The sequence below is a fragment of the Stigmatopora argus genome, chromosome 15, assembly GCF_051989625.1.
Source record: "Stigmatopora argus isolate UIUO_Sarg chromosome 15, RoL_Sarg_1.0, whole genome shotgun sequence".
NCBI lineage: Eukaryota > Metazoa > Chordata > Actinopteri > Syngnathiformes > Syngnathidae > Stigmatopora > Stigmatopora argus.
The window spans coordinates 10,797,940-10,810,905 of record NC_135401.1 but is presented as its reverse complement, the minus strand read 5'-3'; the positions used below and the strand labels follow the sequence as shown (position 1 = coordinate 10,810,905).

General features: G+C 42.7%; 2 protein-coding genes across 8 annotated transcripts in view; one reads left to right on the top strand and one right to left on the bottom strand.

Annotated features, from left to right (window-relative positions):
* Window positions 1-12,966, bottom strand: part of tmem260 (transmembrane protein 260) — a 45,184-nt gene that overhangs the window by 20,564 nt on the left and 11,654 nt on the right. For 4 of the 7 annotated variants that reach the window (XR_013305149.1, XR_013305150.1, XR_013305152.1 and 1 more), the window contains exons 4-14: window positions 8,928-9,105; window positions 8,728-8,841; window positions 8,472-8,651; window positions 8,359-8,399; window positions 6,795-6,881; window positions 6,074-6,182; window positions 5,801-5,973; window positions 4,758-4,929; window positions 3,854-3,993; window positions 3,233-3,409; window positions 2,197-2,250 (exon numbers count right to left, since the gene is read on the bottom strand). Coding sequence is in view for 2 of the 7 variants with exons in the window: in XM_077620804.1 (XP_077476930.1) it covers window positions 1,491-1,751; window positions 1,889-1,973; window positions 2,197-2,250; window positions 3,233-3,409; window positions 3,854-3,993; window positions 4,758-4,929; window positions 5,801-5,973; window positions 6,074-6,182; window positions 6,795-6,881; window positions 8,359-8,399; window positions 8,472-8,651; window positions 8,728-8,841; window positions 8,928-9,105 (1,771 nt within the window). In the remaining 5 variants the exon portion in view is untranslated. Of the gene's footprint in view, window positions 1-260; window positions 1,752-1,888; window positions 1,974-2,196; window positions 2,251-3,232; window positions 3,410-3,853; window positions 3,994-4,757; window positions 4,930-5,800; window positions 5,974-6,073; window positions 6,183-6,794; window positions 6,882-8,358; window positions 8,400-8,471; window positions 8,652-8,727; window positions 8,842-8,927; window positions 9,106-12,966 lie in introns of those variants that run through there. The other 3 variants (XM_077620804.1, XM_077620805.1, XR_013305153.1) reach the window with 3 other exon arrangements.
* The window catches only part of LOC144089706 (uncharacterized), a 44,190-nt gene that overhangs the window by 26,039 nt on the left and 5,185 nt on the right, over window positions 1-12,966 (top strand). The gene's annotated exons all lie outside the window — the stretch shown is intronic.

Below are 12,966 nucleotides of genomic sequence, written 5' to 3'. Positions count from 1 at the left end.
CACACAACTCTTATCGCCTCAGACGTCCCACATTCCAGCGTTGTCGTGGCTCCCTGCCTGCATCCTCAGTCACGGTGATTCCACGGGTTCCCACAATCCTCGGCAGCTTTCTGATTTAGGGTGGGTAACTGACTCTCAGAGAAATTCAGAGAGGGAAGCCGAAAGGGTCACGGAGGACAGGGATGAGGGCAGATAGGATACAAGTAAAAACAGAAAATGGGCCTTAAACGCCAAACTGTGCAAACAACAATGACAGGAAGTCTTTCTGTTTCCCCCTTTTTTTTATTCAACCAATAAAAACAATTTTGGTCTTGGTAACAAACGTGCTCAGACTACTAGAGCGTTCAAAGTATAGAGGACTTGATTGCTTGAAAATGCAGCGAAATATAAAATACAGTAGCAATTCAACATCTGGATCAGTCATTCATTTATTTTCTGTACCGCTTAACCTGACAAGGGTTGCGGGGGTGCTGGAGCCTATCCCAGCACCAGGCGGGGGATTACCCAGACTGGAAGTGGCCAGCCAATCGCAGGGCACGCTCTCACTCATAACTTGAGGCAATCTGTTTTTGGGATGAGGGAGGAAACCAGAGTACCCGGAGAAAACCCACGCAAAATCTGGGGGGGACATGCATACTTCACACAGGAAAGTCTAGATGTGGGATCAAACCCTCGCTTTCAGAACTGTGAAGCCAACATGCTAACCACTCTTCCACCGGGCCAGATCTGGAAACTCCTCACATCAGTGGGCGCTATTCCTGGTTACCAATCGTATTGCTGAATGTTTGTAACAGAAAGGACTATGGTTGAGGTCTATGCATATTCACACGCATGCCTATTAAAAAAAAAAAGAACCGACACGTATGCGCACGCACACACTTTAAAAGGGTCTCTGGCATTGTGACATTTCCTTTAAATCCATGAGGGATTACAGGCCTCCCGTTAGGACGGAAGAGTGAGGGAGGGAAAAAAACCTAATCGAATCCATTAGTTTCAAACATTTAAAAGACCATCTAAGATAGACTGATGGATGGACGGACAGGGGGATGGGTGGCAACTGCCGGGAATGAGCGGAGTAGTGCAAGTTTGTCCTAGATTAGACAGTGGCTCTAATCCCCCACGACTGCCCCCAAATTGGGTTTCCCTCAATCTCGTAGTCGTAATGTGGAGAGGGGGGGAAAAAAAGAAGTGGCGCATCGGCCGAAGCAAAAATAATCAGTACATTAAAAGCTGCAGGAGAGGAGTGACGAAGGGAGCAGATGATGGAATGATAAAGCAATCAAGTGAAAGGTCCACGGGGGCATACTTGATTGGGGTCATATGAGGCTTCCCGGAGTTGAGCTCTCTCTCTCAACAGTTTTCTGATTTAGTCAATCTAACGTGACACTTCAGTCAAAGTCTTCATAAAACATTATTGTGCCTCCATTTGGAAAGCGTCCTCCAATAATGGGTCTGTTTGACACCTCCTGGTTGTCAGGTAAAAAAACGTGTCAGGTAGTTTTCCCTAGTTCTTGTCGGTGCCGCTGTCTTTCTTTCAACAGGTGGGCAACAGCCGAGCGTATGGCAGACGCCTGCAGGTCTGCAGGTTCTCTATCCAAATAGAGGGTAAAATGCTGGATGCTGCAGGTCAGCAGGGCGTCTGGATCGTGGCCTCGGTGACCTGAGCGGAGCAGACGCTCGCAGGCCAGTGCCAGATTCTTGTCCCAGTTTGTGGGGTAGCTAGAGTGGGACTCCACAAGCTCCTTATACAGCTGCAGGCAGACACAGCAAGACTATTATGCGAGCAGATGCTCTTAAAATGTCAAAGATTTTCCAACATTTCCAGGAAGCGGCGCTTTAAATTGTCCGCTTTTACAATAAAAGTATTATTTGTTGACGTCAGACTCACAGTGTAAGACAGCTCAAAGAGGTCAGATTTGCCCTCTCCCTGCATCATCTCTGCCAGGTCAAACAGAAAGAAAGCTGTCTTCATCCTGAAACAAAGCGCTCAAGCTTTGGGCTAAGTGCTGGCTGGATGGATGAATGGATAACGTGCCACTTCAAGAGAGTGACTTTTGGAAATGCAGTTAAAGAAGAGCATGCATACACACTGGAAATGCGCCACCACGCAAGACTAGTTCATGGAGATGTTCTAGTTAGCACATTGAGTTTCTTCAAAGTGTAACCGAATCTAAAATAAGACATGTTTGATTGTACCTGGCTTGCCACATCTCCTCGTTTGCCACACGCTCCCAGGATGCAGAGTGGAAACTGTTCATAAATGAAGGAGAGGGAGGAGAAACATTTATCTAAAAAGCTTCAGCCAGTAACTTTAAATGAATACAAATGTGAGCATATTGTTCCAGTAGACCAGTGTATGTTTGCTGCATAAACTTTAAATGACTGTGCAACAATGCCAGTTTGAACATTAGATATGGAGCAGAACCATATTTGCAGCAGTTTTTTCCCCACTTGAATATGGTAACCACTTGACCTCTTCTTCAAAAGAATATTTCAGCAGGGCCCCGGTGCTAATATTTGGCTGGTGGGCACCAGCGGACACGCTTGTCGTGAGAGTGCGGGAAATAATGTCACAGTATTCAGCTGTGGATATCTGAGTGAATGCGGGGCTGCTGGCAACCGCAACAGAATATGTAGCTCTGACTAATTCCACTTTTGACACAGTTATTGACAAAACAGAATATGGAACTCATTATTTCCCATCTTTGCTCTCATTTCAAATGGCTGAGAGCCTAATGTCTATGCTCTGCTTGAATTCACAAAGAAAGCGGATCGCAGCTTGGAGAACAGAGCGCAGCCAAGCTACAGTGAGTGAGGAGCACTGAGACAAGTAGCAAACAGATCTGCATCTTCTGATTAAATGCATAATGTTTACTTGAATCTCTCTCTCCAAAAAAATACAAAAAACAATCTGAATAAAACCCAATACGTGGAAATGACTCTCATTCCTCTAACAAATTCATCAGGAAGTCTTTCCTGTCACGATGAATACTTTTTGTCCCATCATATACAATAAAACATTTATTTTAAAAGAAAATGTTGATTATGATTTCCCCCAGGGGATGCACCAAGTTTATTAATCACTACAGCCCTCTAAACAAGATTAGACTGTAATGTAGTGGCAGAATTGCTGAGATAGAATATTTTGCAACGTTATTGTTTGTGCAAATGTAATATTAGAGTCAGTTTATGGAATGTATGGTTTAGAATAAACCCTCATTTTGTAGCTTACCTGTTGTGTGGTTCACTCCAGTTATAAAGGTTGTGTGTGCGACTCGCCCACTCTTTAGGGTGAAATTGCCTCCTCGCAGGTACCAAAGTGTCACACACACCAAAAGGCCAGCGGGAAAAGCTACGTGCCCAGCTTGGGTCACCATCAGTCAGCCCAATACAGGCCAACACATCTCTCCTGCAGAAAAATAGTGTCATAAAATGAAGCCTCTTTCTCCCTCATCAAGCAAAACACTAATTAATTCACATATGTTTCTTCTTACTAAGCATCCTCCCACATCTTATACAATGTGTACATCTCACCCCAAAAAAAAAATTAAAAAAAAAATCAAGCCCTAGGGGTTAAAATCCCAGTTTAGTGTTTTCCTGCAGAGTGATTAGCATTTTTTTGCCTAGCAAGCACTGCCACCTAGTGGCATTGGTATTATCATGTCTTGTCAGTTCCAGTAAACAGAGACTAGTCTATTTAACAAAATGAGTAGTGATTCATCAGAGCCTTCAATATAGGCAAGTGCTTATATTCACCCTGTGCTCAGTGCTTGGGGTCTATTGCCTAATGAGATCACCCACTGTGCTGTAGGAAAATTTCAATGGATAATTGTAGGATCAGTTTGGAACTCACTGGGAGTTGTGGATCAGAAACTGCTCCAGATTGAAGGTGTTGTTCTCGTTTAAGTGGGCTGGGTCCCACTGGTGGCCAGGAAAGTTCACGCCAGTTAGGTGAGGCCCCAGCTTTCCCACATACCAACTGTAAGTCATCATCTGTGCAAGTACAATGATAATAATTAAAAAAAAAAACATTTCAATTAAAAAAAGGACATCCCTAGATGAAATTCCAAATTAGAATTCACAATTTGGTTTGCCAAACAATTGAAAAATGTTTATTTTTCTGGTTATTATTAGTACTGTGGATATGGGAGTAGGGGGCGGATTAGTTATTGTGTACTTTATAACAGAGCTGCCAATCATCGAAAATCATATTTCAGAGTGGGTAGATATAATTTTCAGATTGTGTGACCCTTTTTCCAAGTGGCATTTACCAGCGATACGTACAAAAATAAAGCTCAATATTATCTAATTTTCGAATTCTTTTCAAATAGTTTCCCTTTTTCAATAGTTCTTCTTGCAAAGAAATAAAAAACAAACAAAAAATCAACTATTACTTACATTTTCATTTTGTGTACATCGCTAACACACGTCTACACTGCTTGAAACAACCAATGAGAATGCACACGTGTCATTGAAAAGGAAGTGAGCATGCTACTTAACTTAATATGCAAAACTAAAAAAATATTTAGAACGTTGCATTTCAAAAAGAATCGTCATGGTAAGTTAAAATGGCGAGCCAAAAAATGAAAACTTTCCACATTTCATTTAAATTGCTGAAAAAAAAACAGCGTATTTAGTATTTTGGCAAAAACTGATGCAGTAAACGACAAAAGATTCATAGTATTTGACAGCTCTGTTATAATCATCAATCCCTAAAATTGATCAGACTGAGGGAGGACAAGTGAGGAGGCTCTGACCTCCTGGTCGACCAGGCGCACATCAGGCCGTACATCAAGACAGTAGTGTAGGTAGCGTAGGGAGTTTCCCGGCAGGTCTCCTCTGGTCAGAATGATGGAATCTTTTGGAAAGGAAGCTAAAAGCTCCCTGCCAAATCGCTCCACCACGCTGTTGCTGCTCTGATCACATTCCCTAAGATCACCCACAAATATGAAAGAGCAGCTCGATTTACTTGCATTAAAGGAGAGTGAAGGGTGCATCTTCACCTTCATTCTCACTGTGCTACTGTATAAAAGAGAGTCAGCGTGTTTGCTTGTGAGTGCGCTTACAAGGTGCTCTGAGGGTAAGTTGTCAGTACCCCCGCCCCTTCGCCTGTATGGAGGACTCTAGCTGCCTATCTCGTCGTGTGCAGACAGGTGCGATGGGTGTGACAGCGCAGGCCATGCTCTCCTCTTGATCAAAGCCGCTCAGTAATGGCTGTCTAGCACTCCTCTGCACCTCGTTTGTGTAATCTGCCTCCTCGGACAGCTAACATCTCAGGCTGAGCTCAGCGAGTGGAATCTATGTGCTAACCGTGCCTCTCTTAGCCCTTACCATGGGGTGAGTGGAGCGAAACCTGACATGTTCATACCCAGGGTCTGAAGCACTGAGTAGAAATAAATCTAGTTGACTCAGGAAAAAAATTATGCATAGGGATTTTCAAAAGGTACGGTATTGCGAGAGGACTTTTTTTTCCCCCTTTTCTTTTGGATTTAACTTTTCTCTGCTCAAGTAACTTGGAACAATGGAAACGGGTTAGTTGAAACAATTCAAAGTTACTTAATCCTTTGAGAGCATTTAGAGCCACTCTGAGGGAGAGCCGCCTTTTTCATGCTAGTTAAAACTAAAAACAAAAGGAGTATTTTGACAAAGGAGGTTTCCGGGGTATTCGCCCATTTGCTATGGAATTGCAAATATCAGCGCACAGAACAAACGTTGACCGTATTTTTAGACAGAATGTGGTGCCTTTTCCTCACAAATATAACATTCTAAAGCAAGTATTTTGTATAAATGCAGTACTCGCCTGTGGTTAATGTGCACCATGTGTGCAAGTAGAGCCGTGGTAAGGATCCAGGCCGTGGTCTTCCAAACCCCCCCATGGCCAAGCTTCCGCTCTAACACACGGAAGGTCAGACTGGAGCCGAGGCCAGCCAGCACACACACTATAGCGTCACTCTGAATCCAAAAGCGCTCCACCTGTAGCAAATTGATTCCTGAAATTAGACTTCTGCAAATATTGTTATAGTCACTGCAGAAATGTTCCATTAATTCCATTAAGAAAACATGTTGTTCTAACCACTCCAAGCAGTAAAGGTCTACTGATGTCCAAGTTTGCCCTCCAGGCAAAAAAAATTGAGTATGTGAGCAGCATGGAAGATAACAGCCAGGCCATGGAGCAATGTGTTCTGGAACAGGAATAGATGAGTCAATGAATGACAAAATGACTCATTTTTTTGGTTGAATGAGAATGAGCACACAAATCAGTTTGTGAAGCAGGTCAGATGCCTTCAAATGCACAAAAAATGTGGCTAATTGTCAGCCACTAGTTTTGCTGGATTTGAAAATCCCAACTGCAGTGAAAAAGTCGTAACGTTGGATATATACCAGTGACTGCCATAAAAATTGCTGAATGCTGAAACACACGAGCTTTCACAATAAAATGGGATTAAAAGTATGCAGCATGATCCAGCCGTTCTTTGCCAATCTACAGCAATACAGTAAAGTTAACGTCAGTAGTGTCGGGTGGGGTTAATAGCTGAGTTATAGTTGCCATATTTTAAGGCAAACAGAGTGCCACATTTGCCAAAAGTCCCAAATTAAATTGTTAATTTAATGGAAGCTTATACCGAAACATGTCGTTATAAATATTGGAAACTATTACGCCATGTTCCATCCAAATGCTTGGTGGGTCCCATGCTTTAATGGTTTTGTTTCTTGAACTGAGAGCGGTTTAATTTTCACTTCAAGTAGCTGTCATACATGCAGCAGCAGTCGGATGACTTGCTTTTTCCTCCTACCTATCTGAGGAAGAAAGGAGGAGGCCTAGTCCTGCCAGAGATACAACAGGAAGAGAAAGATCTGCCAGGCAGTGGTCCAACTGGGCCCTGCAAAAAACACAAGCAAACCCAATGAACACACAGTCTGACGGACACCAAAAACAAACTCAGACGCTCGTCCCGTGACAGAGCCCAAAGACAGTAATTATAAAATCCTTGCTGTCCGCTATCAAAACAAACACCCTGGACTGTGCGCTCTTCCTTTCAAACGGATTGACAGACTCAAATGACAGTGTCATGCACCCCCCGCTGCCCCGTCCTCTCTTCTCAGCGCTTGTCAGTCAGCGAGTGCTTTTTCAGAGCACACTGATAGTTTCCTGCCTCCTTCTTAATACCCATCTCTATTTGACAGCTTATTGAGTCTCTATATCTCCCAATGTACGCGATACGCGCGAGTGTGTGCTTGCGAGTAGTTGTGTCAGCTTCTCCAGTGGGTTTACGTCTCTGGAGAGACATGGCTGTCATGTTTGCCTCTCTTCCCCATTTTGAAGGTGCTCTTGTCCATCAAGCGGCGGGGGTGATGAGTGGTGCTGGGTGCTTGGCAGAGGGATGCGGGGGGTGCAGCGACAGTGGGGGGCCATAAGACGCAGACAACACCCCCCACATTCTATCAGAAGGAGAAAGAGACGAGTGAAATGACTGCAGGAATGGTAGAGAAGAGAAGGGGGATGAATCAGGTGGAGTTGGGGGCTAAAGTGGAGAAATGACTTTTTTCCCCAACACTGTTGCAGCATCTATCATCACAGCATGTCACGCTTTAAACAACCAGAGCTGAGTGATGATTTCAAAATGCTGTTGAAACAAAACACAGTGATTTGGCCCTCTAAGAAGGTTCAAATGTACTTTGACGGGAGAGTGTAGAGCACCAGTCTCAGTGGCGGGCCAAATCTGGTCTGCCGCATCATTTTGTGTGGCCCGGGAAAGTAAATCATGAGTGCCAACTTTCTGTTTTAGGATCACATTAAAATGAAGAGTATAGATGTATATTACATTTCCTGATTTTCCCCCTTTTAAATCAATAATTGTAATTTTTTAATCATTTTTTCTGTGTTTTTAGTTCAAAAATCATTTTGTAAAATCTAATATAATGTAAAAAAAAAGCTCAAATAAACATTGTTTTAGATCTATAGAAAAAACTGAATATTGAGGGATTTTAATCCAGTTCTTTTAATCAATTTATTTAAAAAAAAATCTAAATATTATATCTAAAATGGTCCGGCCCACGTGAAATCAAGTCGACGTTAAAGCGGCCCGCGAACCAACCCAAGTCTGACACCCCTGGTGTAGAGGAACAAAAACTCATGAAAGACAGCAAGATAGATGAGTTGTGGGAATTGTGGAGCTCCGTCAACAAATTGGTGTTGTTAAACAAGTGTGCAAGAGGAAAACCAGATAGGGAGGTGGCAAGGTTACCCAACTCCCTGACTGTACCGCTGCTACATCGGCAAAAAAAAAAATCCATTAAAAAAAAAAAAAAGAATGAAATTGCATATTTAGGTACAAAAAGAAGTTTAAAAAAACTCACTGAAGTAATGAGGTCATGTTAACAGAGCTCTCTGTCTTTGCCTGGAAATACAAAAAGAAAATAAAGTCCAATTTAGTTTGCAAAAGAACCAAAATAGAACAAGCAACTCTTACCAGACTAAAGGTCCCATATTCAACCCTGAGAAGATGGGTTAGCAGACCTGACATGGAGGTCTGGTCACCCCAGCTCCAACGGGCTGAGTTTGCATAGGAGGATAAAGGCAGGAAGGTGTAGGGCGTTAAGCCTAGTAGGAAACACAGTCCCATTGACATGAGGCTCCACAGAGAAAGCTCCTGTCAAGACAGCAAACAGATTTGCAATCACGTATGATATGGCGAGGGAATAAGAATACAAGAACCTCAGGCTCACCCTGTGTGAGTGGAGTCTTTGGAAGACCCATGGGATGACTACAATTACATACAGAACCAGGGTATGCTGGTTGCACAGTCCAAGCCCACAGCAGAGTGCCCCCCACTGTGAAAACTAACAAGGACAAGCAGTGGAGTAGATCATTGTAATGACATCTCAGCAAAAACTCCTAAAAATGTAAAAACTGAAACTGTAAATACCTTTTGCCTCTCCCATGCATTCTTAGCCGAGTGAAAGTTAGCAGCAGACAGGAAGAGCAACCCAGTAAAAAGGTTGTTGAGGGTGAAAACCTCTGCAACCATTGACCACTGCCAAGTCAGCCTGGAAACTGCAAATACTCCCCCAGTCAGTAGTGCCCCAGGACCAGGACCTGTCAACCTGGCAGAAAAAGACAAATGCAGGTGATTAGCATGAGTCCATCATATTTATCTGCCAATAAACGCAGGAAAAATGTTTGCAATTTTGGTGATGGCTCAACTCATGTGTCTTATGAACTAAAAACATACTTTGCTTTTACCAGTGGCATGTGCCCTTTGCAGCATATTATTTGGAAAAAATAAATTTGGGTTTGCAAAAAGCTACACTTGAAATTATTGGCCTAATTTGTTTTTGTCAGGGGTGTCAAACCCAGTTTGGTTGGCGGGCCACATTCATGGTGACCAGATCTCATGTGGGCCGGACCATTTTAGATATAATATTTAGATTTTTTTAAATAAATGGATTAAAAGAACTGGATTAAAAGCCCTGAATATTCAGTTTTTTTTATAGATCTAAAACAATGTTTATTTTAGCTCTTTTTATATATTTCTAGATTTTACAAAATAATTTTTGAACTAAAAACAGAAAAAAAATGATTAAAAATTACAATTATTGATTTAAAAGGGAGAAAATCAGGAAATGTAATATACATCTATGCTATTCATTTTAATTTGATCCTAAAACAGAAAGTCGGCACTCATGATTTACTTTCTTGAGCCACACAAAATGATGCGGCGGGCCAGATTTGGCCCCCGGACCGCCACTTTGACACGTGTTGTATGTGGTAGAGTAGAGTGGTATTATATGAAAAATATTACAGGCTATTTTTTTGTAAAGATGGACCATCTTTATAATTTTCAATTAACAAGCCCACTTTGTGAATTTTCTGCACAGTAACATGGAACTCGCATTGAATAGAATGGCTTTATTGTTATCATACAAGTACAATGAGAATTAAAGCTTCACCATAAAGTGTGCATATATATATATATATATATATATATATATATATATATATATATATATATATATAGGTATAGCCATGGCAAGATTCAAAAACAAAAGAAATTAAGTGAGGTAATAAAGTGACTATAGTGGTTAGCAGAACATGAGGTACATATGGTGTTTTAGCAAGTATCAAAGTGCAAGATAAAAATTTTGCAATGCAAAGACTTAAGTAAAAGTCTGAGAACATCACTAATTGATATGCATCAGGCAGTGTAATGAAATTTTATAGTGCAGTGACAGTACTTGAGTCTAGATTAGGTCCTCGGTGCAAAACTGGAGTTGAGTATGGTGGCGGCAATTCGGAAGAAACTATCCCAGTGTGTGTTTTGGCCGGTATGGTCCTGTAGCGCGTGCCAGAGGGCAGCAGTATTAATCTGTTATGGATCAATCAGACAACTTGCTATTTCTATATTAAGCGGTGGATACCAGTTAAAAAGTTTACCGTCCATTGCAGCTGAAATATTAGTACGATTGCGCTTATATTTTCAGAGGTTGAAGTTGGCCTGGGTGCTCATAAAAATATATATACATATATACTTAACGACACAATTATCTTGACTTGCCAAATATTTATTACACTTAACTGTTAATTCTCGTGTTGCATACTAGAAAGTATTTGGCACACATAAAATACCTATTTGCACCTTTTGTTTTGTGTCATTTTTCAGCGACGCAGTCAATAACCTCATCCTATCCCTAAACATGCTTTATTACAATTTTGCATTCCAAACCAGACAGGCAAAACCTACAAAACGTTTTGAGAATTGGCCCAAATGAGAATTATAAAACTCCACCTCCTCCTAGTTTTGAGAAACTAGCTGATCTCGAACGAACCGAAAGGAGAAAAAAAACTGGCCGTGATAGCACATTATTCCCAGCTTCTTAAATAATATCTATGCACAAAAGTATCGCCCTTCCTCCTCTCCTGGTAATGTCTCCATCCCCTTTGCTGTAATTGAAGCAAACTTGGCCTAATCTGTCATATGCTAAGACCCACCACTTACTAAAAATGAGAGACAGAGGGGAAGAGAGAGAGGTGACAAATGATGGGAGGGAGGAGGGGACGCAAAATACTGCAGTAAAATGTGTGTTAAAGGGTTGAGCCAGTGTGCCGAATGAAGGAGGAACTAAAGCAGGGGAAAAAAGTTCAAACAGAAAGAGAGGGTGTAAAAGAGAAATATGGGGGGCAGGGGGGGCAGCCCAGTCCCCTGCACGCTGGCTCGGAAATATGAGCAGGCTCGACAATTAGGGAAGTCAGGCAGTATGGCCCTTTCCACCATTGTGTGTTAGTGGCTTAGAGTCCTCATCAGCCTATCAGCTAACTGACAGGCAGAGAGCTGCTCTATTCAGCGCGGCAGATACAAGCTGCAGGCCAAACGGCTGCCAGGTCCCTTATGACCCCACAATCCCTTGCCGGTGACAGCTTCAAGCTCCATAGCAAATTAGGCGCTCTCACATTACAATCGCAGAAGACAGATTCCATTAACGGTATCTGAAATTGAGTAGAGAGCAGGCCCGTTATCAGACCTGACTCATAAGCACCGCCATTAATCAGAAGGCATGATACCATTTATACATTTCCAGCTCTCTGCCTGCCGCTGTGATAGTCAGCCACAAAAGGCCTGATGAGACTTAGGCGAGGGGAACAATAGAGCTTTCTGAGGAAAGCGCGCTAAATCAGGGGGGGGGGGGAAAGAGACGGAAAGGGGTAGGGGAAAAAAAAACTTGCTTGCTGACTATTTCCTCTTTTTTTCTTGGGCTTTCTTCTCCTTCACTATTTTTTGTTCACTGCAAGTCGAGTTCATGAGCATGTGTGCAAAAGGAGGGAATTGGGGGGGCAGAGGGTGTCGATGGGACGTCTAGGCACAAGTCTTCATAAAAGTCTTCCCTCACTGCCCCGCTCCAGGAATTAGTTGGAACTTGAAGCTGGGAGAAAGGTGGTGGGGGCAAATGGGAAGCACTGCATGCACAACTTTACTTCACCACTTGACAGTTAACCCAGAGCTCACACACCTAGCAGGGGGGACATTTTTTGTGGGTGCAGAACAGTCAGGGGGGTCCCTGGACACAGTTATTACAACAAGTCGGTTCTGGCTCCTTAAGCCCCACCTGATAGACATACAGCACTTGTCACATATTCAGACATGGACCTTTTTCATCTTCTACTACTTTATTCTCACTGGGTGGCTGATAAATCTCACTGTTAGAACTTGACAGTCCATTGACGCCCACTGAAGTGTGTACAGTACAGCTGTAAATGATCCATCTGTCTGCATGGGACCACCTTGGTCCATGTCAGCCTCTCTACAGCTTATTCTCCAGCCCAGCTGCTCCCAGGGGTTACTGATAAAACAGGGCACACTCTGGCACCAGAGTGGCCGCATTTGCTGTTATCGCTGCCCTCTGTAGGGGAGGATGCTGCTGTGTAGAAATGCTATGGCTCAGCGACAAAGGCCTGACTGGAATGTGGCAGAAGAACAATCCAGCACACGATAAGACCCAGAAGCCAAAACATCTGCTTTATCAAACGAATAATCAATCTCTTTGAAAAAACCATGAGGCTACAACGAACCAAACACAAAATTATACTAATTATCAGTTGTTGGTTTGGGTCCCAAGATGCTGAGTCACATTTGAAATCTGTAAAATATTCTGAGCATTGACAAAAAAAGATAAAAAATAAATACATCCTCTTCAAGGACTCACAGAAGGCAGTAAACCACTTTCAAAACAGGACCTGCCTCATTTACCACCAAGCTCTTTCTATACAGTGTCTGGTCGAGATATGCCAGCATAGCAGACTCTGTGAAATAACTGCACACAAAAGCATACACCAGCCCTGTGAACGGAATGACGCTTCACAAAGGAGCTTGTAGGGGCAGCCAGCAACACGCACCACCTCAGGGACCAGACAATAAAATACCACAAGTGCACCGTGGCAGATCAGTGCTGCACTGTTCTCTGTCCTGGAAA